General features: G+C 47.4%; 1 protein-coding gene across 23 annotated transcripts in view; it reads left to right on the top strand.

Moving 5' to 3' along the window:
• Positions 1-24362, top strand: part of STIM1 (stromal interaction molecule 1) — a 132607-nt gene that overhangs the window by 61493 nt on the left and 46752 nt on the right. For all 23 annotated transcript variants that reach the window (XM_083499491.1, XM_083499477.1, XM_083499483.1 and 20 more), the window contains one exon: positions 8592-8706. In XM_083499491.1, the coding sequence (XP_083355617.1) occupies positions 8592-8706 (115 nt within the window). The remainder of the gene's footprint in view (positions 1-8591; positions 8707-24362) is intronic.

Here is a 24362-nt window from a genome sequence, read left to right on the forward strand (position 1 = left end):
ACGGATTTCTCTCTCCTCCAGCATTTTTGCCGAGGGAATTGGCAGCTCTGGGTTTGCAACTGAGGAAAGATGCCTGCCTGCAGGCTGTAACATTGGCAGCAGCTTTGTCCTCTGAATCACGGGGTGAGCACCCCAGAATTCATTTCTGAAACTGCAGGTGCTTAGGGTCCACTGAAAGCCCCGTTCCTCCCTAGCCCAAGGCTGCCTTGGAAGTTGCCAGCAGCACCCTTTGCCAAACCGGTTTGTCGGCCAAGATGCAGCAAAGAATGATGACACATTCCAAACCAGCCGTTTTATGACTTATTTCCCCAGCGGGGCAACAAGACATCACACGTATTTGATTTATTTTGAAAGATTTATATATCCTGCTTTTCCATCTTGCACCCAGGACACCCAGTGCACCTAGCGTCGGCAAATACCGTATTTTTCGCTCGATAACACGCACCTGACCATAACACGCACATAGTTTTTAGTGGAGGAAAACAAGAAAAAAAATTCTGAATGAAACAGTGGATGTATCATTTTTGTGCTTCATGCTGTGGCCACAGACATGTGATTTGATTTGACAGTGAATTTGGGGTAGCCCAATGCAAAAATCCTGAGAATCCATGTGGACCTGTGCTTTGTAACCACGTTTTTGCACCATTGTGGCCCCATGAAACAGTGGGTGTGTGATTTTTTTGGTGCAGGCTGTAGCCATGGACATGCTATGTGATCTGATGGTGAATTTGGGGTGACCCAATGCAAAAATCCTGAGGATCCATGTGGATCCGTGCTTTGTAACCACGTTTTAAGTGGGGAGGGAAGAAAAAACACAGAAGGGACAAGGAGCACGAGAGGGGTGTGCAGAGAAGCAGCTGGCTAACAATGCAGGAGAGGGATTTAACGGGAGGGAGGAAAGGAAGGCAAAAGTTTCGCCCCCACTCACCCAAGCCAACCCTCTCTCTTTCTCTCTCTCTCTTCCACCTGCATTTTCCGGCTGCCTGCGATGCTGGACGCAGCAGCAGCGGAGCACGGAGAGGAGGAGGTGGTGGCTGTCGGCTGCGCTCCTAGCCGACGGAACCTGAGCCGGGTGGGCTGGAGCCTGCTGTTGCGTTTGAGCAAACACAGCAACTGAAAACAGTGGGCAGTAAGACCCTGAGGCAGAATGCAGAAAAGCAGCAACCTCCTCTCTTTAGCCTTCCCTCCTCCGCAATCTGATTTTTGTCTGATTTTTGCCTCTGTACTTGGGCCAGTCAGCTCCAGGGACCACACATTTGCTCAATAACACGCACAGACGTTTCCCATTACTTTTTAGGAGAAAAAATGTGAGTGTTATAGAGAGGAAAATACGGTATTTTATTTAATAAAACCCAGTTACAATAGGTAGAAACTGGCCCAAGGCTTCCCAGTGAGATCATGGCTGAGGCGGAATTCGAACTTGGGTCTCCACAGTTCTGCCTGATTATGCCACAGCGGCTCCAATTAATCAGGGGAGAATTATGATTATCATTATTAATTATAATTACCATTATTTATTTAATCAGTTTGGTTTTTTATCCTTTCCCTGCTCCCCAAATGAACAACAAAACAGTAAAAACAATATCTTAATTCATTTCAAGGTTGCCAGGAACAATCTCTTCCATCAAATAACCCAAATGTTTTAATTAATTAAAGGTTGCTAATTAAGTGTTTATTTATTAGGACCTGCCAAAATTGCGAAGTGTGTGCTGCTGCTTGAAAGCTTGCTTTCCTCTTCACTCCCCATTGCACTTTCCTTTTGTATTGCTTCTGATGGGCCCTGTCTGCCTTACCTCTTGATGTGTGCGCAGTGCTGTCCCTGAATTTTGAGAAGAGGCCGTGCGCTGTGCTTCTCAGCCCATTCTCCAGAAAGAGCCAGTTACCTCACCATTGAAACATGGCCAGCTGCCTGCTTTTTCTGCTGCTGGGATTACTCGGCCGCACATGACATGGGCCTTTGTGTCTGCCTGCGGAGGTGTGCCTTCACCTCCACAGCCTGGCGAGGGAGACAGAATCCCAGGTGCCTGGCTTCCTCAGGGCTTAAAACCTGTGGCTAAAAGAAGGCGTTTTCCAGCCCTGCTGGGCATGTAGATACGCAGGCCTGAACATGAACATTCTGTCCTCTAGTGTTGCCAAACTCCAGTGATCTCAGCCGTTAGTTGTGATTCCTAAGTTGCAGAGGGTTGGGCTGGATGACCCTTGGGGGTCCCTTCCAACTCTACAATTCTAATTCTAATTCTAATTCTAATAATTTATTTGTACCCCACCCATCTGGCTGGGTTTCCCTGGCTACTCTGGGCAGCTTCCAACAAAGATTATAATACATAAAATGTCACACATTAAAAACTTCCCTAAACAGGGCTGCCTTCAGATGTCTTCTAAATGTCAGGTAGTTGTTTTCCTCTTTGACATCTGGTGGGAGGGCGTTCCGCAGGGTGGGCGCCACTACCGAGAAGGCCCTCTGCCTGGTTCCCTGTAACTCGGCTTCTCACAGCGAAGCCCTCGGTGCTGGACCTCACAGTGTCCGGGCTGAATGATTGGGGTGGAGACGCTGCTTCAGGTCTACTGGGCCAAGGCCATTTAGGTCTTTAAAGGTCAGCACCAACGCTTTGAATTGTGCTCGGAAACGGACTGGGAGCCAGTGTAGGTCTTTCAAGACCGATGTTATGTGGTCTTGGCAGCCGCTCCCAGTCACCAGTCTAACTGCCGCATTCTGGATTAGTTGCAGTTTACAGGTCACCTTCAAAGGTAGCCCCACATAGAGCGCATTGCAGTAGTCCAAGCGGGAGATAACCAGAACATGTACCACTCTGGCGAGACAGTCTGCGGGCAGGGAGGGTCTCAGCCCTATGAATGCATTTTGGCTTAGCTCATGTTCCGTATCTCCTGGCGATGCAGAGGACCCACCGCCTCCCGCACTTGAGTTACAGGACACTGGCTCCTTCCTGGAGACCTGCTCCAGTCGCACCTGAGAGGTGACCTGATAGCCGCCTCCAAATATCTCAAGGGCTGCCCCATGGAAGATGCAGCAAGCTTGTTTTCGGCTGCTCCAGAGGGTGCGACCTGAACCAGTGGATCCAAATGGCAAGGAAGGAGATTCTGACTAAACGTTCGGAAGGCAGGAAGAGCTGTTCGGCAGTGGAACGGACTCCCGCCAGAGGTGCTGGGCTCTCCTTCCTCAGAGATTTTTAAGAAGAGGTTGCATGTCCCTCTGACAGGGATTCTTTAGCTGTGATTCTTGGCTTGTAGGGGGTTGGACTAGATGACCCCCATGGTCCCTTCCATCACTGCGGTTCTACGATTCTATGACCGTGTCCTCTTCCAAGAGACCTTGGAAGCCTGTTTTCACCGGGGCTGTGCTGAAGGAGGGCCGACCGGGAGATCACTTTTCCTTCCTGAGCTAAATATACTGAGCAACAGCTGGTTCCCCTGCCTACATCCCTAGGGGAGATCACGGCTGCTCTGAGCTGTGCACATTGGCCACTCTAGATGACATTGCCATGTTCCCCATGGAGGTCACAGGCTGTGGGGCGGGGGGGGGCAGGAGGGGATATCTCTATCTTTGCATTCCTGCCTGGTTTGGCTGCACCCAGTGGCTTATAATCTCCAGAGATCTTGGAACATCTTGGGAAGGTTCACCCTGCCCTCCTCACCACCACCCTCCTTTATTTCGTTTCGTTTTCAAATCATGAGCTTGGCTCACTGAGAATGTCACAGGACTGCACAGATTTTCTTAATCCCTCTTTTCAGGCGGTGCAGCTTCAAAACTCTGTTCAGTCAGGGGCCTCTTGGCCAGCCTGAGAGAGAGAGAGAGAGAGAGAGGGGGGGGGGGCATTCCAGAAAAAGGATCCACTGGGCACTTATAGAGTCCTGCAGTTGCAGCTTCAGTGCTTTCTGGCTCCAGGAAGGCTTTCCTTCCTCTCCTTTGCAATTAGCTGCTCTTCTGTCTTCTTTGGCCTGCCTTTTCCACTGTCTTCCTTGCTCCCTCCATTACTCATCTTGCAGCATCTGCACCATGCATAGGTTTGTGGCTCAGCTGGGAAAGGGATTGGCCCCCATTAGATGTTTTACTAAGCCTCTTGATCACCGGAATTTGCTTAATGCGGTGTAGTGGAGAGTCACACCGATACTGAGCTGGATTCTGAATTCATTTGTGTTCTGCTTTCTGCCATGCCACATCTCTCTATAAAATGGTGCTTTGCTTGCCCTTTGGTATTTGGTATTACACACACACACACACACACACAGAGAGAGAGAGAGAGAGAGAGAGAGAAGAAAAAGAAGAAGAAGAGTTTAGATTTGATATCCCGCTTTCTCACTACCCGAAGGAGTCTCAAAGCGGCTAACATTCTCCTTTCCCTTCCTCCCCCACAACAAACACTCTGTGAGGTGAGTGGGGCTGAGAGACTTCAGAGAAGTGTGACTAGCCCAAGGTCACCCAGCAGCTGCAGGTGGAGGAGCGGGGAAGCAAACCCGGTTCACCAGATTACGAGTCTACTGCTCTTAACCACTACACCACACTTGCGTAGAGAGAGTTGTGTTAGCAGTATGAAAGTGACCTCCCGGGGGGGGGGGGGCAAGCCTGGGCTGTGTGTATGGAGGTCCTGAGCTACCCAGATGACAAGACCCCTTCTCAGGCATGCTGATATAGACTAAAGGAAAGGAAAGGAAAGGAAAGGAAAGGAAAGGGAAAAGGAAAAGGAAAAGGAAAAGGAAAAGGAAAAGGAAACGGAAACGTTTGGCACCATATTGACTGCAGGAGTTGCTGGTAGGAGGCATGCAAGATGTCATCCAACTGCCTTGGAAACCCAACTCTGGAGTTGCAGAGGCTTTACTCCTGTGGCTTTTCTTCTCCCAAAGATGTCCTGCAAGGCAGCAGAGGTTTAGGAGTTTTCCTTCTCCTATGTGGGCTCCCTTCCCAGGTGGATAAGCCCTATCTGAATATATCCTCTCTCTAGTCATAAAATCATTCAGCTGTAGGGTCATCTCATCCATGCATCCAACGTAGGGATCACGTCTCAAGAATCCCTGACCAGATGGCCAACCAACCTCCGCTTAAAAACCTCCACAAAAGGAGAGCTCACCACCTTCCAAGGGAGTCCACTCCACTGACCCTAGTCCAGGGTTTGTTTATTTATATACCTCCTCAGTTAGGTAGCTCCTTCATGCATCTGATAAATAGAATGGTGACCCACAAAAGCTTCTGCCACCTTAGTTGGCATTGACTTGGAAAGCTTTCAGACCATCAGGGCCCAGGAGACTCCCAAGGACTGTGTCTCCCCATACAGCTCACTCTCTTTCAAAAAAGACCCTTTCTAGGTCTTGCTCTGGGTGCCCTCACTGTTTTGAGGAATACTTGGTCAGAGGCTCTCTCAAAAGTGACACTGAGCCTTTGGAAACTCCCCCCAACACCGCCCTCAAGTTCATTCCATGCCATTGCTGGACGAAAGCTGTTTCCCCCCCACCAGAGGGCATTTTTTAAGGGAGACTTGCAGTTGGAAGGGGTGTGTTTTGCTGGGCTCATTGTCAACACCCCCTTTTCATTTCTGAATATCTTGTAAATATGGAACCAGTGACTGGTTTACTGAGGCCTTTTGCTGAAAGTGTGAAGTGTGCTTAAAAGCTTATGCTCTGCTATATATTTATAGCCAAAATCCAGGGTTAGGGTTAAGCCCTTTCGATATTAAAAGAGATATATTTATGGATGCTTGTAACAAGGAACTGTGATTTCACTGATGGAAAACGCTAGCAACAAAAACCGATCAGGAGTGGAAAGGTTTCCATCCTTTGGAACCTTTCAGGTTAATTATCTTGAATAATGAATTGTGGTGCGGTTTGGGTCAGGGTAGAAATAGATTTTGTAGAATTGGCGACTATTAACAACTCGGAAGTCAGTGGTTGTAAAATGTATGTAGCTTTCCAAAATCAGTTGTGGTTTTCATTCAAAACAACAGCATGATGTGAAGGGGGATTAATGTAATATCTTTAGAATTGGTCTAAAAATATATCATCTGTGCAAACTGAAGAGGAAGTTTCTTTGAATTTTAGATACTACTGGTATCTGACTCTGCACATAAAGAGGGAAAAGATATAACTCATGCCAGTTCTGAAGGTAGAGTGAATGGAGGCTGGGTGTGTGTGTGTGTGTGTGATATATTCCACTTTTGCCAATATCCCTCCTGAATCCAAAGTCCCTGGGCGTCAGTTGATTCAGGAAGTGAAGGGTATGACTAGCCAGGAAGACATTCCATCTGCCGACCTTTTTGGACCTCTAAGCAGAGAAATGCAAATGCTGCTCTTCTGTGACTGCCTGTTGAAGGGGGTCTGTGGTGATTAACCTTGAGAGGGCTCAGGTGTGGCTTTGCAAAGAGACACTTGAGAGCCCTGATCTCGCGGCTGAGTTTTGGAAGCCACCTTTGCTTGCCCTTGCACACATCTCCGAAGCTGTGAGTTTCAGAATAGCCTTTTAATAGGCAGGTGCTAAGAACTTTGGAGGAAAAAAGAGATGCAGCCTATTCAGCTTGTCCTGGATGTGGCTTAGGAACGTGATGCTGCAGTTTATTCTTAGCCTCCCGGCAGCAAAGATGAATTTGCAGTTTGCGCACGGCGAATGGATTTCCTCTTCTTGGCAGACGTACCTTTGCTTTTCTTCAGAGGGTCAGAGTCGCCTGCCTTGCTCGCTTGTTGAGCAGATCCGCTAGGTGTGCGTTTGCACGCTTGTGCCTCCACGTGGACAGCCGCTTTTCATCTCCGATGGGAGCAGCTGGAAAGGCCACCTCTCCTTTTTCTAGCTTCTCTGCAAAGCTCTGTAGCAGAGTAAGGCGTTTGTGATGGGGGGACAGGACAGGTCTAGTGAGCAAAGCTGCATTTCTGCCAGTGGCCTCATTAAGGAACTGCAAATGGGGACAACCCGGCCCATCACTCAGGTGAACAGCTGTGCTTCAGTGAAGGTTTGCATAGCAACAGTGAGAGCAGAGACATCAGTAAAAGCATGCAAAATGAGGCAATTGGTTCAGCGTCTTTGTGTGTGTTTTTAAAAACTCTTCTTAAAGGCTTCCAGGAAAGGTTAGCAGCCCGGGGTGAGGAACTGGTGGTCTTGCGGACTGATGGGAAGACAAAAGGAGAAACAAGCTGGTGATTTTTTTTACAAGGAGCGGGGTGAATAGGACACATCAGGACAGACAAAAGGACGTCTTTCGTCACGCAGCATGCAGTCAGACTGTGGAACTCTCTCCCACAGGAGAGTCACCAACCCAGATGGCTTTGAAAAAGGGTTAGACGGATTCATGGAGGCCAGGACGGCTAGCTCTGCCTCCATAATTGGGAGACAGCAGTGCAGCGGCTGGAAGCCACAAGAGGTGTAGTGCTGCTCTTGTGCTCACATCCGCTTGCAGGTTTCCCACAGGTGAGAACAGGATGCCGGACTAGTTGGACCATTGGTCTGATCCAGGCGGACTCTTACTGTGTTCCGAATGATGGTTCCCTCGCTCCTTGGGGACTTGCAGGTTAATATCTTACACAAAACCATGCTCTTGCGTGTTAATTCTTTCTGCAGCCCTGTGAAGTAGCTCAGCCCCCAGACCAGTTCCTTTGTTGTTTCTGAACGTAGGTCTGCCCTGTCCACACCCAACAAAGTTTTAGTTGCCCTTACAGTCATTGTTAAATGAAAACATCAATAATAATAATAATAATAAATTTATTATTTATACTCCGCCCATCTGACTGGGTTTCACCAGCCACTCTGAGCGGCTTCCAACAGAACACTAAAATACAATAACCTATTAAACATTAAAAGCTTCCCTAAACAGGGCTGCCTTCAAATGTCTTCTAAAAGTCTGGTAGTTGTTTATCTCTTTGATATCTGATGAGAAGGTGTTCCACAGGGCGGGTGCCACTACCGAGAAGGCCCTCTGCCTGCTTCCTTGTAACTTGGCTTCTTGCAACGAGGGAACCGCCAGAAGGCCCTCGGCACTGGACCTCAGTGTCTGGGCAGAACGATGGGGGTGGAGATGCTTCTTCAGGTATACTGGACCGAGGCTGTTTAGGGCTTTAAAGGTCAGCACCAACACTTTGAATTGTGCTTGAAAATGTACTGGGAGCCAGGTAGTTCTTTCAAGACCGGTGTTATATGGTTTTGGCGGCTGCTCCCAGTCCCCAGTCTAGCTGCCACATTCTGGATTAGTTGTAGTTTCTGGGTCACCTTCAAAGGTAGCCCCACGTAGAGTGCATTGCAGTAGTCCAAGCGGGACATAACTAGAGCATGCACCACTCTAGCGAGACAGTCTGCGGGCAGCGAGGGTCTCAGCCTGCGTAATAATAATAATTTATTATTTATACCCCGCCCATCTGGCTGAGTTTCCCCAGCCTCTCTGGGCAGCTCCCAATCGAGTGCTAAAAACAATACGGCATTAAACATTAAAAACTTCCCTAAACAGGGCTGCCTTAAGATGTCTTCTGAATGTCAGGTAATTATTTATCTCTTTGACATCTGATGGGAGGGCGTTCCACAGGGCGGGCGTACCAGATGGAGCTGATAAACACGGGACTTGGTGCAACTGGTTGACTTGGGGCTGTGTTTTTCCCCCCTCCAGTTCCTGAGGGAAGACTTGAATTACCACGACCCAACGGTCAAACACAGCACCTTCCATGGGGAAGATAAGCACATCAGCGTGGAAGATCTTTGGAAGGCCTGGAAGTCGTCCGAAGGTAAGGCTGGCGTCCAGCTCTGGCTGCCTCACCTCAAAAAAGGAGACTGCAGAGTTGGGAAAGTTTCAGAAAAGGGAAGCCCAAATGATCAAGAGGGTGGAACAACTCCCCTTCGAAGAAAGACTGCAGCGTTGGGGGCTTTTGAGTTTAGAGAAAAGGCGAGTAAGAGGCTGCATGATAAATGTTTATACAATTATCCATGGCGTGGAGAAAGTAGATAGAGGAAAAAGCCTTCCTCCCTCCCTCAGAGCATTCAAACTCATGGGCGTCCAATGGAGCTGAATGTTGGAAGATTCAGGACAGAGGGAAGAAAGTCCTTCTCACAGTGCAGAGTTAAACTGTGGAACTCCAGCAGGCTCTTAAATTCTCCATGCTCAAAATCTGCCTCTCTGCTCCTCCCGCCCTCTCCTGCTCTCTCTAGCAACCTCTTGTGCCTTGGCCAAGCCCCTTCCTTCTCCTTCAGCAAAGCCCCTCTCGCCGCTGGCCTGTGGCTTCCTCCAGTGCAGCCCTTGACCGGTTTCGACTTTTGCATTTTTTAAAACCGAGTTTGCATTTGCGACTCCGCCGCAGTAGAACAGGAAGCAGGGTGAAAATAATATGCAAATAAAAAAATATAATAAATGGGGGAATTATCTCTTTCCCTCTCCCCCTCTCCCCGCACTGCCCTCCTTTCCTGTGGCGATAAAGAATGAGCAAGGTTCAGTAGTGAGTCACAGGAGGCACTGGGCGTGAGTGGGAAGGGCTGCGGCGCGTCTGAGACTATTTTGGAATATTAGGAGCCTGGATTAAATACTAGTGTGTTTAATCCTGTATGTTTAATCTTGTTTTCCACAATTTTATTTTTTAAAAATTTTTTTTACCAACAGCCAAAACACAAACTGTGAAACCCCCAGGCAGCTGGCACATTGGGTATACATAATCAATAATAACATATTCAAATTAACCATATGTACAATTCTATATACATTAACACCTCCACAAGGTTTAACTTTTAACGTTTTAATTGCCCCAAATTGTTCAAACCTACCCAAATCAATATCTTCTAATCCTCCTCCTTCTCACTGACCTTAAACCCTTTCATTCTATGTATCTTCACAGTTAGATATTCTAAAATTATAATATTTTTCAGTTTTTTCCTCCGTTGGTTCACCCCCAGCTCTTCTGCATTTTTCCAATTACTCGCTATAACCTGTCTGGCTGCAATTACCAGCAATTTTACCCATTTACATTCCTCTTTCGTTTCTAACTCGGTGCTACTCAGGCTAATAAGAACCATTATTTTAGATATTTCCACCTTCCTACCCACAATTCCCGATATTTCTATACCAATCTGTTTTCAGAATTCATTAACTAACGGACAATCCCACCACAGATGTTCATTTGCAAGGCATGGGGAATGTAAACGGCTAAGGCATTTCAGGAGACGCGCGGGGGTCACACTCCTGTTCCACTGCCCTGCTGAGAGGCTCAGGATGCTTCAAGGAAGCTGAGCATTGGAAGACCCATGGCAGATAAAATAAAGTCCTCCTTCACACAGCAACTAGTCAGACTGTGGAACTCCCTCCCACAGGAGGCAGGGATGGCCACCGACTTGGATGGCTGTAAAAGAGGATCGGTCAAATTCTGTCAGGAGTTCAACCTACACTCGAGTAGGACCCTGGCAGAGACGCATGCCCGACTGGCATGTTCTCTCCCTCCTTTTTTTTTTTTATAAAATTTTTATTGGTTTTACAACATTTTTAAGAAAAACAAACAAACATTAAAAAAGACAAACATACACGTATAATTTCAAACATATTTTCATAAACCTCTTTTCTTGGACTTCCCCATACCCCCCCTCTCTGCATCCCAATGTCCATAATTCAACTAGCAACTCCCAATTGTTACTTTCCAATCTCTATCATCTTAGTCCTCTTTTATAGTCTAACCTTATATCCCTGTACCCTTTTGCTTCTGGGAACCACAACATTTTAGCATTCATTAAGTTTATAGTAGTCCTTAAGGTAGCTTTTAAATTTTTTCCACTCCTCTTCCACCGTCTCTTTTCGTTGGTCACGGATTCTGCCTGTCATCTCGGCCAATGTCATATAGTCCATCACTTTCATCTGCCATTCTTCCACAGTGGGTAAATCTTGTGTCTTCCAATACTTTGCGATGAGTATTCTTGCTGCTGTTGTGGCATACATAAAAAAAGTTCTATCTTTCTTTGTCACCAATTGGCCGACCATGCCCAAGAGAAAGGCCTCTGGTTTTTTAGGAAAGGTACATTTAAGTACCTTTTTCATTTCATTGTAGATCATTTCCCAGAAGGCCTTAATCTTCGGGCATGTCCACCAAAGGTGATAAAAGGTACCTTCAGTCTCTTTACACTTCCAACATTTATTATCGGGCAAATGATAGATTTTTGCCAGCTTGACTGGGGTCATGTACCACCTGTATACCATTTTCATAATGTTTTCCTTTAAGGCATTACATGCCGTAAATTTAATACCGGTGTTCCATAACCATTCCCAGTCAGCTGACATAATGTTATGTCCAACATCCTGAGCCCACTTGATCATAGCCGATTTAACTGTTTCATCCTGTGTGTTCCATTTCAACAGCAAGTTGTACATTCTAGATAAATTCTTAGTATTGGGTTCTAACAGTTCGGTTTCTAATTTTGATTTTTCCACCTGGAAACCGATTTTCCTGTCCTGTTTAAAAAATTCCATTATTTGACGATATTGGAACCAATTTTCTACTTTATGCTTCAATTTCTCCTGACTTTGTAGTTTGAACTTATCTCCATCCTGTTCTAAAATTTCCCAATACTTCGGCCATCCGACCTCCATATTGAGTTTCTTCACTGCTTTAGCCTCCACTGGTGAGACCCATCTAGGGGTTTTGTTTTCCAATAGATCTTTATATCTTATCCAAACATTAATCAATGCTTTTCTAACAATGTGATTTTTAAAGGCACTGTTAACTTTATCATACCAAAGATATGCATGCCAACCAAAAGCATTATTAAAACCTTCCAGATCCAAGATGTCCGTATTCTCGAGGAGCATCCATTCTTTCAGCCAGCAAAAAGCTGCTGCCTCATAGTACAATTTTAGGTCCGGCAGGGCAAAACCCCCTCTTTCTTTAGCATCTGTCAATATCTTAAATTTAATTCGGGGCTTTTTGCCCTGCCAGACAAATTTCGAAATGTCTTTGTGCCACCTCTTAAAACATTCCATCTTGTCAAGAATCTGCAAGGTCTGAAACAAAAATAACATTCTAGGCAATACATTCATTTTGATTACTGCAATTCGGCCTAACATTGACAATTTCAAATTTGACCATATTTCTAGATCTTTTTTAATTTCTGACCAACATTTTTCATAGTTGTCCTTATACAAATTCACATTCTTAGATGTTAAGTATACCCCTAGATATTTCACCTTCTTTACCACAGTCAAACCTGTTTCCTCTTGAAATTTCTCCTCTTCCATATCTGTTAAGTTTTTCCCTAAAACTTTGGTTTTTTGCTTGTTCAACTTAAATCCAGCTACCTGGCCAAACTGTTGTATTATTTCTAAAACCTTTTTCGTACTAGTGTTTGGCTCTTGCAAAGTCAATACTAGGTCATCTGCAAACGCTCTTAACTTATAATGTTTAGCTCCGACCTGCACACCTTTGACCTGCTGGTCATTTCTTATCATGTTCAGCAACACCTCCAGAACTGAAATAAAGAGTAATGGGGAAATCGGGCACCCCTGTCGTGTTCCTTTTTCTATCTTAAGTTCCTCAGTCACAACATTGTTTACAATCAGTTTAGCTTTTTGTTCAGAATATATTGCAGCCATACCATTCTCAAAACCCTGGCCTACCCCCATCCCATGAAGATTCTTCCTCATAAAACTCCAAGAAATATTGTCGAAGGCTTTCTCCGCGTCCACAAAAATCAATACTGCTTTAGTGTTTATATTCACCTCTAGCTTTTCCAGAATGTCTATTACATTCCTTACATTGTCTGCCAGGTGTCTTTTAGGGAGAAAACCTGCTTGGTCCTTATGAATCTTCTCCATCAAGACTCTTTTAAATCTTTTTGCCAAAATATCTGCAAAAATTTTGTAATCCACATTAAGGAGTGATATTGGGCGGTAGTTCTTGAGTTGGGTCTTTTCAGTCTCTGACTTTGGTATGAGTGAAATATATGCCTCTTTCCACGATTCAGGTGCCCTTTTTCCCTCAAGAATCTCATTACAAACTTCTCTTAGTGGTTGAGTCAGCCATTCCTTCAGCGATTTGTAGTATCTGGAAGTCAATCCATCTGGTCCCGGAGATTTGCCCAGTTGCATATTCTGAATGGCAGCCTCTATCTCTTGTTCTGAGATTCTCTGGTTCAAGTCCATCTTACTTTGATGAGAGATGTTTTGTAATCCATATTTTCCAAGGAATTTGTCTATATCTTCTTCATTTTGCGGGCCTTGAGTGTAGAGTTTTTTAAAATAACTTAAAAAACAATTTCTAATTTCATTAGGTTTGGATATATTCTTTCCATCCACCTCTAGGCTTGTAACTGTATTTAGTTTCTGCCTTTTCTTCAGTTGCCATGCCAAAAGTTTGCCACATTTGTTTGCTGATTCAAAAGTCTTTTGCTTCATTTGCTTTATCTTCCATTCAATCTCTTGGTTCATCAATTCCATATATTGTGTTTGATATAACTTGATCTCTCTTAGAATGTCCTGAGATTTTGGTTTTGTTCTTAATTTTCTCTCTCCTTCCTTTATCATTTCCAAAATCCTCTCTTTTTTCTCATTTTGTTTTTTCCTCTTTATTGAATTTTGTTGAATCAAGAATCCTCTCATAACCGCTTTACTTGCGTCCCAGATCACTCTTTTCTCCACGTCGGTCCTCAAATTTATTTCAAAATAGTCTTTTAGGGTCTTTTGGGCCTTCGTGAGAATCTCCTTATCTCGAAAGAGGGTGTCATTCATTTTCCATCTAAATTGACCAGTTATTGTGAGTTTCATCTCCATCTTCACGGCGTTATGGTCGGAGCAAGTTTTTGGGCAGATTTCCACTTTCTTGATCTTTGGAGCCATTCCACTAGTAACCCAGATTTGATCGATTCTGGTCCAGGTCATCATTGCTTGGGAGAAGAAAGTTCCCTCTCTCTCCAGAGGGTTCCTTGTTCTCCATATGTCTATCAAGTCCATATTTTCTGTCATTTCGAAAAAAGTCTTAGGGAGTCTCCCTTCCTTGCTAACTGTTAGTCTTTGTGCCTTGTCCATGTTAGTGGAGACCACGCCATTCATGTCTCCCATGATTATCATATTGTAGTCCAGATAGTCAGTAAGGGTTTCATGGAGTCTCTTAAAGAAGTCAGATTTGCCTTCATTTGGTGCGTAAATTCCAACCACTAGAAGTTTTTCTCCTTGTATTTGTATCTCCACTGCCAGATATCTCCCTTGTTCGTCCTTGAATATCATTTTTGGAGCCCATTTCTCCTTCACATATATTACAACTCCTCTCTTCTTAACTTTGTCTGATGAAATAAATTCTTGTCCTAGCCTTTTATTTATAAGTAATCTCCTGTGGGCTCTGGTTATGTGGGTTTCTTGTAAACATATCAAGTCCAGTTGTTCTCTATTCAATATATGAAATACTTGTCTTCTCTTCAAAGGCCCATTGAGCCCATTACAATTCCAACTAAGGAATTGCAGAGCCATCTTGCTATTTTTCTGAGGCTCCTCCAACAGCTCCCAGTTGTTGCTCTTCTTCTGATGGTGGTGGTTTTTGTCCAATCGAGAGATTCAGGAGATCCAGTGCTCTCCTCTGTTCTGCAAGTACGTCCACAGTCCCCTTCTGTAGGTCCTCCTGATATCTTGCCAAAAATTTGTCTTTATCTTGAATTGTCTTTATTTTCACCTTGTTTGCCTTGTAGTCAAATGACAGTCCTTGTGGGAATTCCCACCTGAAGCGGATAGAATTTTTCTTTAGTAAAAGGGCTAAGTCCTTGTAGAAGTTTCTTAAGTCCAGAATGTATTTTGGGATGTCTTTGAAGATCTGTACAGCTGAATTTCCGATTTGCAAGGCCTTTTCAAAGTGTAGTCCTAGTATTTTGTCTCTTTCCTCCTTGGATCTGAGTGTGATCAAACAGTCTCTCGGGGTCTTTCTGTGTTGCTTTTTACCCAATCTAAAGGCAGTCGTAATTTTGAATTCGTCTTCCTCAAGGTCCCAGCAATCCACAAACTCCCGTGTCAAATATTCCACAAGGTTGTCTCTTTCATTCTCCGGAATCAGTCTTATTTTTAAATTTCTCTCTTTCCTCTGTAACTCCCACAAGGCCAAGGTTGCATCATGCTCATAGACCTTCTTGGCAATCGGCTCTAATTTCTCCTGTGTCTCTCCCGCAGTAGCTTTGGCATCTTCCGCAATTTGGCGCGTAGTGGCGTTTTCCTCCACCAATTTATTTATAGATTCTGTATTCTGGTTTAATCTTGCTGAAATTTCTGTTAATTTTAGTGTATTCTCTGAAGTCTGTTTTGTCAAAGACTCCAGAGTTTGGTTTATCTTGAGCAGGGCGTCTGTCACAGCTTCCATAGAGACGGCTGCTCCTTTGTCTTGTCCTGTTGTTCCTGCTGATCCGGCTGTTGCGCCTGAGATTGAGCCTCTTTTCTTTACCTGTTGCTGCTGCAGCTGTTGTTGTTGTTGTTTGGTCTTGGCTCTTGTAACTATCTCTTCTTGTGCGCCACTCATGTCAAGGTCAATTCCCACGGGATTTATTCTCCCTTGGAAAATTCCACTGTCTTAGGCCGTGCCGGACTTCACTTTGTCCTCTAGAGGGAGCAAATCAAAATGGCCATAGGGCAAAATTTCCAAGTACAAAAACAAAGGAGACTGTCCAAAATGTAAAAAAGGAGATTAACACAGACAAAGTCAATGTTACTAAGAACTTGTAGCTTCAAATTGCCACAGTTGCCCAATTTATGCTATTTCTTCTTATATTATACAGTAGCCAGGCACTGTGGAAACTTTGTATCAAAGTATCACTTCACAGGGAAAAGTCAGTTCAGTGTGCTAAGGAGGCAGACCGTTTCATGCTTTCAGATGGGTGAGACAGCAGAGGTTTTTTACTTCCAATAGATCATGCAGTTATTGATCAAATTCACCTCCCCTCTGCCCTGCTAGCTAGAGGGGAGATCAAAGGTCTAAATGTCCGGTTTAGCTGATCAAAGAGCAGGTTTAAACGGATGCAGGTTTAGAGCTCCGTTGCTTTCGCTTTCATGCAGTCGGGGGGAGGCAGACTTCCTTTGTTTAAGTCTCCCCCGTTTTTAGCCCAATTTTTAGAATTTAAAGGGTCCCGGTTATTTTTTCAGCTCTTACTCACGGGGATTCAGTCCAAATTTTCTTTTCAGGAAGGAATCGGCGCTCTCCGCTTATGGCGACGCGGCTTCACTTCGCAGGCTGGGTAGCGACTCTCAGCACCGCGCTCACTCCCGATGTCGATCCGTAGCCTTTAAAAAGGCTCTTTCACGGTACCGGGGGGCGCAAAGGTGCCCACCGAGTCTCCTTGTTCTCAGGCTTCAGCGCCTGGGATTTTAGGGGTCCCCCGCTTGCCGTAGCGGGTAAGACCCGAACTTGCGAAGCAGTCCTTCTCCGGAGCTCGGAGCTAGGACCGCCATTAAGCGCTGGCACCGACCGGAAGTCTCCGCTGGCACCGACCGGAAGTCTCGGCATGTTCTCTCCCTCCTGGTCGTTCGTTCGGGAGCTTCATAAGCTTTCTTCAGCCCGAACATCACAGCGACGGATGCCAACTGACACTGGCACACTTAGGGATCCGCAGAGTTTGTGCATCATGTGTGACAGACCCCAGCAACTCAGCATTTTGGCTAATCTACTTTATTTACATACAAACACACACGGAGCACTGCAACATGGCTCCCTCTCTCTCTAGCATCAGACAGCAAAGAGAAAAAGAACAAAGGACAATAGTCCCACTTCACGGAACACAGTAACACAAACATCCCGTCTTCGTCACTTCCCACTCTGTGGAGTCAAAACATACACCGTCATGTGATAGACAACAATCCCATGACTGCAATCATGGAGCGGGAATTCTCACAAATTCATGGGAGAGCAGAGGGCCTTTGATGGCTGCTAGACAGGTTGGCTATGCTCTGCCTCCACAATCAGAGGCAGAAATACTTCTGAATACCAGTTTCTGGAATCTGCAGGAGCAGGGAAAGTGCTCTTGTGCTCAAAACCTGCTTGTAGGTTTCGCACAGGCATCTGGTTGGCTGCTGTGAGAGCAGGATGCTGGCCTAGATGAGCTACTGGGCTGATCCTGCAGGTGCCTCTTGTGTTCTTCAGAGTCCTATCCGCTCTCCAGCACTGAAGCATCCTAGACAAGGCGGCAGTGAGAGCAGAAGACTTGCAGTGCTCTTTGCTCTCCCGAAGTGCCACAGTGGGGCAGAGGGTGTTGAGTGCCTCCAGATAAGGCCACAGCTCCTTTGCCTGCCGCACTCAGCAAACACTTCCCCGGTGCTGATACTTCTGGCTCGCTTTATGGCCTTGTTAATCTCCCCTGGCTGCTACCCATTCTAATCTTCATGGACTTGTCAGGTTTTCCCCCCAGCAGAAAAGTTCGGCTTGCAGTCAGAGAGCTTTGCTGCCAGATCCTGTGTCCTCGTTGTGAAGCTGGCTAGACCCTCCGCTGCAAGTCAGAGCGGAGACATTATTTTATTATTATTATTTGTTCAACTTATTCACAGCCCTATACCTGGAGGTCTTAGGGTGGTTCACAACAAGACCACAACATATCAAACCAAAAGCAATAACCCAATACCCCCCCTCCAAAAGCCATATTTTAAAAGGGTGTTGGATGTCAATAAGATCAACCAAAGGCCTGGTTAAAAAGGAACGTTTTTGCCTGGCACCTAAAGGTATATAATGAAGTTGAACTTCCCTGGGGAGAGCATTCCACAGAAGGGGAGCCATTGCAAAGAAGGCCCGTCCTCGTGTTGCCACACTCTGAACCTCTTGAGGAGGAGGCACACAAAGGAGGGCCTCAGAAGATGATCTCAGGGACCAGGTAGGTTCATATGGGAAGAGGCGGTCCTTGAGGTATTGCAGTCCTGAGCCGTTTAAGGCATCGTCTCAGGAGAGAGGCAGAGCCCAACAGCACAGTCACAGGAGCTGCTGTGCTGTGCTGTACTGTGCTGTCTGAGGGCAGGGGGTGCTCTTATATCCTCACCTGTAACCATTGGTAGTAAAGGTAAAGGTACCCTAACTGTTAGGTCCAGTCACGGATGACTCTGGGGTTGCGCGCTCATCTCACTTTAGTGGCAGAGGGAGCGAGTGTTTGTCTGCAGACAGTTTTTCTGGATCATGTGGCCAGCATGACTAAGCCGCTTCTGGCAAACCAAAGCAGCGCATGGAAATACCGTTTACCTTCCCGCCAGAGCGGTGCCTATTTATCTACAGTGGTACCTCGGTTAAGTACTTAATTCGTTCTGGAGGTCCGTTCTTAACCTGAAACTGTTCTTAACCTGAAGCACCACTTTAGCTAATGGGGCCTCCTGCTGCCGCCACGCCGCCAGAGCCCGATTTCTGTTCTCATCGAAGCAAAGTTCTTAACCCAAGGTACTATTTCTGGGTTAGCGGAGTCTGTAACCTGAAGCATCTGTAACCTGAAGCGTATGTAACCCGAGGTACCACTGTACTTGCACTTGACGTGCTTTCAAACTGCTAGGTTGGCAGGAGTTGGGACCGAGCAACGGGAGCTCACCCCGTCATGGGGATTCGAACCGCTGACCTTCTGATTGGCAAGCCCTAGGCTCTGTGGTTTAGTCCACAGCGCCACCTGCGTCCCTAAAACCATTGGTAGAAAAGCAGTAAATTTTTATCAGCACGGAGGAAGCTGGTTTTCTTCTGCTTCAGAGGGTAGGACCCAAACCTATAGATTCAAATTGCAAGGAAGGAGATTAGGAAGAACTTCCTGAGAGTAAGAGCTGTTTGGCAGTGGAGCAGACTCCCTTGGGAGATGGTAGACTCTCCTTCCTTGGAGGTTTTTAAGCAGAGGTTAGATGGCCATCTGTCACGGATGCTTTAGCTAAGATTCCTGCCTTGTAGTGGGTTGGACTAGATGACCCATGGTGTCCCTTCCAACTCAGCAATCCTTTGCTTTTTTAAAAAACAGATGCATGAATTAAAGCTATGTGAGACTCCACTTTGTTAGTGCCTGAAGGGGCGATTGCCTGGGAGGTGTCTCTACTGCCATTCGTTTCCAAAGCTCACTCCAGGAAAGCCCAGTTGTGGTGTCAACCTGCAGAGATGGCCCCTTTCCTCCTTCTCAGAATCACCAGTGGTGGGTCCTGCCCCTCTCAGCATCCCAGGCAAGTTGACTAGACTCCTCCCAGGGTTTGGACAACTCTAGACTAGGCCTACTCAGAAGTTGTGTAGGGCATTCCAGCATCATGCGTTGCTCAGCATTTAAGCAACCAAAAGTCCACTGTGTTTGAGAAAGAGCAATTGTCACCACCTGGCCCTGCATTTAGAAAAGGTCCAGCCCACCGTTAGTTTTATCTGAACAAACATTCATTGGGTGAAAAGTCCCTGCACTTGGTGGGGTGTGTGGACCAGATGACCCTTGTGGTCCCTTCCAGATCTACGATTATATGATTCTATGAAAGTAGGGAAAGAAAGAAAAGGAAAAAGGACACAAAAACAGAGGAATACAACAATAACAAAATAACAATTAATACAATTACGCTTACGGAAGTGGTCAGACCTCACCTGGAGTACTGTGTCCAGTTCTGGGCACCACAGTTCAAGAAGGACACTGACAAACTGGAACGTGTCCAGAGGAGGGCAACCAAAATGGCCAAAGGCCTGGAAACGATGCCTTATGAGGAACGGCTAAGGGAGCTGGGCATGTTTCGCCTGGAGAAGAGGAGGTTAAGGGGTGATATGATAGCCATGTTCCAATATATAAAAGGATGTCACATAGAGGAGGGAGAAAGGTTGTTTTCTGCTGCTCCAGAGAAGCGGACACGGAGCAATGGATCCAAACTACAAGAAAGAAGATTCCACCTAAACATTAGGAAGAACTTCCTGACAGTAAGAGCTGTTCGACAGTGGAATTTGCTGCCAAGGAGTGTGGTGGAGTCTCCTACTTTGGAGGTCTTTAAGCAGAGGCTTGACAACCATATGTCAGGAGTGCTCTGATGGTGTTTCCTGCTTGGCAGGGGGTTGGACTCGATGGCCCTTGTGGTCTCTTCCAACTCTATGATTCTAAGTATGTAGTTGCACAGCAACAAGCTTGTCTCTCCCATGGGTAGGTCATCTTCCTCCTTGAAGGAAAGTTCATCCACTCCTTCTCAACATCTTAAACCACCTCTTCTGGTCAGAGGAGACTGGCGTTCACATGCTCCCTGCTATTCCCCCGTCTCTCTGCATGCACTCTGAGCTGCAAGCCTTATTTGGCTGAGGGCAGTTTCCCCATAGCAGTTATTTTGCCTTATTAAAGCCACTCCTATCATGTTGCACAACACGCCCAACCCCGGCTGGATTTTGACGTCTGTGGCAGCCCCCCCTCCAGACTAAGCTATCAAGCGAGAAGCAACCAGCCACCCCCAGCCGCCCAGCCAAGCCCTTCTACCCCATGCTGCTGCCAGGCTCTTGCTGTTTGCCAGGCTCTTCCTTGCCCGCCCACCTGCGTCTGCCTCCAAAATTGTCTGAACAAACAAAGGGGAGGCTTGGCTGCAGTGCCTCTGCCCACATGCCGGCTGCAGGATTCTTCTCTCCTCCGAGGAGCTTGGCGCTGGAGTGGGCGCTCTGGAGTCCTGTAGGGTTGAATGGAGCAGAGGAACAGAAGGAGAGGCTTTGGAGCAAGCCAATGGTCTATCTAGTGCAGCATCCTTTAAAAAATAAAAATTCATTTTTCTTTTTCATTCATTACATACATCTCAAATTCTTAATGTTTACTATATATCCCTCCCTCCCTTCCCTCTATGACTTCTCCCAACTTGTGTTTCTGGTTTGTTTCTATTTTCACCCGCTTTGCTATCTCTCAACAGAAAAAGTTATTAATAACATAACATCAAACCTTAAAAACATAAAAATAAAATTAAATACATCATCTTATTTCACTATCTTCCAAACATTTTCTGGTGCTAATAATGTGGATGTTTATTTAAATCCTGCCATCAAGTCTATTGCCTAGTCCAGCATCGTGTTCTCGCAGGGGCCAACCAGGTGCCTGCGGAACCTGCAAGCAGGATTTGATAACAAGAGCACTTTCTCCCCTCCTGTGGTTTCCAGCGACTGGTATTCAGAAGCATTTTTTCTTCCAGCTGTGGAGGCAGAGCAGAGCCAGCCTGGCTAGGAGACATCGATAGCCCTATCTTCCAAGCTTGTCTCCCATTAAGCCATCCAAGTTGGTGGCCATCGCTGCTTCCTGTGGGAGGGAGTTCCACAGTCTAACTCGGCTGTGTGAGGAAGGGCTTCTTCCCAGCATTCAGCTTCATTGGATGCCCACGGGGTCTATGAGAGAGAGAGAGAGAGAGAGAGAGAAAGGCTTTTCTCTATGGACTTTCTGTGCATAATGGTGTAAATTTCAAGCATGTCGCCTCTTCCTTGCCTTTTCTGCAAATCCCCAGACCTTCCCTCAGAGGGGAATTGCTCCACTGCCGGCATATAGAACTGAGCATTTGTGAAAGGGCAGTCAGTGATGTTACACTGAAAGGAAGGCTGTGCGTGTGCCAGTAGCAGTTTGCACAACCCTATGTGGAAGATAATAGCCCAATTAGATTCAGAACTGTCAGGGGTTTAGGAGCAGAGGCACGGGCAAGGGAGGAAACAGAGAGCGAAGGGGAGGAGGCAGAAGAAAAGATGAGTGATGACGACGACCCGAGATCTCCTAGTCTTTCCAGTGAATCAGAGGATTCACAGAAAGGAGCACCAGTGGCCAGGGCAAGGGGGGAGTCTAGGGGGGCACCCCAGGAAGATAGAGCCAGAGGGGACTCAGAGGGGAGCAGCTGGAAATCGGGACCAGCGTCACCGCCAGGAAGCAGGGAAGAGGAAAGGAGCCAGGGGGGAAGCGCTGGCAGCTCACCACAGGAGGGAGGGCATGAGTCAGGAGTGGCCACACCTCCATCGGGGAGCGAAGAAACGGTTAAGAGGAAAGTGGAAGGTTGGGCGCGCGCGCCAAGTTCAAATTGGGCTGAGACAAGGGAGGGCTGAGACAAGGGAGGGCCAGCGTCAGGCAGTATCATGCCCGCTTTTTCGCCTTGGTCAGTGCCCTGGAATGGGACAGAGATTCGGCTCCTGTAAGAGACCTCTTTTGGGAGGGGCTGCACAACTCGATTAAAGATGAGATCGCGAGGGGGGAGAGACCCCGAACCACCCAGGAGGTCGTTCAGAGGGCACTGGCAGTGGGGGTGAGGCTGGAAGGACGTCCGTGGAGCAGGGACGAAGGGCGTGGAGGGCGCGAACCAGCCAGGGGCCCCTCCTTCCTTCCCAGAGAAGCAGCGCGGGCGCAATCCACGCCTCCGCCAGGAGGAGGAGCCGAACCTATGGAGGTTGGAGGTGCAAGGGCTCAGTCAGCAACCAGAGCCCTAGCACCGGCAGCAGTGAAAGCGAAGCCTCCTAGAGGGAACAGGAAGTGTTACGTCTGTGAGGAGCCAGGGCATATGGCAAAAGAGTGTCCCCAGAGGCTCCACAAGCTTACTGCAGCCTCGGCAATGGTGACTGCAGCAACGCAGCAAGGGGGACCACAGCAGGGAAACGACGCAGTCTGGCTGGAGGAAGAGGCCCTGGGGCCCAGCCAGACGTGTTAGTGACGCAGTCCCCAGAGGTTTTACAGTCCGTGAACCCCCTCCCGCCCAAACCAGTGGTGAGGCTCACCGCATCTCTCCAGCTGCCCAATGGAATCACCACTGACGTGCCAATCACTATTGACTCAGGAAGCAATGCGGACTTTATAGGGCAGGACTTTGTCGACCGGCACGCTATACAGTTGCTGCCTGCCACGCTGCCCCTGCAGGTTGTCACGGTGGATGGCAGGGAGTTGCTAGGGGGGCAAGTGGTGAAGCAGACGCCGCCCATGGCGATGCGACTTGGAAATCACAAAGAAATCATCAGCTTCAATGTCACTCAACTATCGGATACGCCCATTGTATTGGGAATGAGTTGGCTGGACAAGCACAGCCCAACGCTGGCTTGGTACCAGAGGCAGCTGATCTTCGGCTCTTCCTTTTGTGCTGAACACTGCATCGTGCCCCGGCAGGAAGGAGAGGAAGAGGAGTCACAGCTGCTGCTAGGCACGCTGCAAGCGATTCCCCACAAGTACGCAGAATTTTTGGAAGTTTTCTGCGAGAAGGAGGCAGACAGGCTACCCCCTCACAGACCATATGACTGCAAGATTGACCTGCTGCCGGGGGTGGCGCTGCCTAAGGGGAAACTGTATTCCATGTCAGAGGACGAGCTGCAGGAACTCAAACAGTTCATAGATCATAATTTGGAGCGCGGTTTCATCCGAGAGTCCAAGGCAGCGGGGGGCAGTCCAGTATTCTTTGTTAAAAAGCGAGACACGCCCCAAAAAAGACTGGTCGTGGACTATCGCATTTTAAACAATGGGACCAAGCCGTCGGACTTCCCCATGCCCCGAATCGACGACCTCCTGGCGACGGTGCGGAAGGGAAAAGTGTTCACCAAGTTAGACCTGCGAGGGGCGTACAACCTCATTCGTATGCGGGAGGGAGATGAGTGGAAGACGGCCATGTTCACGCCACTGGGTACCTACGAATACAGAGTTATGCCCTTTGGATTGCAAAATGGCTCCCACGTTTTTCAAGCTTTCATGCATCACGTGTTGGCGGGACTTCTCTACAAGACGTGCGTCTGTTTCTTAGATGACATCCTGATCTTTTCGGAATCGCAGCAGGAGCATGACAGACACGTCAAGGAAGTGCTGACCAGACTAAAGCAACATAGGCTCTACGCCAAGCTGGAGAAGTGCCAATTTGACGTGACGGAGGTGGATTTTCTGGGCTACAAGTTGTCTGACAAGGGGCTCGCCATGGACAGCGCCAAGGTTCGCGCGGTATTGGATTGGAAGAGTCCACGCAACCGGAAGGAGGTCCAAAGGTTTGTCGGCTTTGCGAACTTCTATCGCAAGTTTATCAAGGGCTTCGCTATGCAGACAGCGGCCATCACAGACACGCTTAGCTCCAAGAAAAAGAAGTTCGTTTGGACAGAGGAGGCGGAGCAGTCCTTTCAGGCACTCAAGCGTCTCTTCGCGTCGGAAGAGCAGCTGCTTCACGTCAACCCCAGCAGGCCGATGAGGGTGGAGACAGACGCCTCGGACAGAGCCGTGGGGGCGGTCCTGCTGCAAAAGGACCAGCAGGGGGTGTGGCGACCGGCAGCGTTTTACTCCAGGAAGCTCAGCAAGTCCGAGCAGAACTACACCATCTGGGACAGGGAGTTGCTGGCCATTCATGCAGCGTTTAAAGCGTGGAGGCACTTCCTGATCGGCGCCAAGCACACGGTGCAGGTTTGCACGGACCACAAGAATCTGGAGCACTGGCGCACGGCACAGTTCCTAAACCAGAGGCAGATACGTTGGGCTGAGTTTTTTGCGAACTTCGACTTCCGCATAGAGTATGTCCCGGGGGACACTA

The sequence above is a fragment of the Podarcis liolepis genome (assembly GCF_965112155.1).
Source record: "Podarcis liolepis genome assembly, chromosome: 4".
NCBI classification, from domain to species: Eukaryota; Metazoa; Chordata; class Lepidosauria; order Squamata; family Lacertidae; genus Podarcis; species Podarcis liolepis.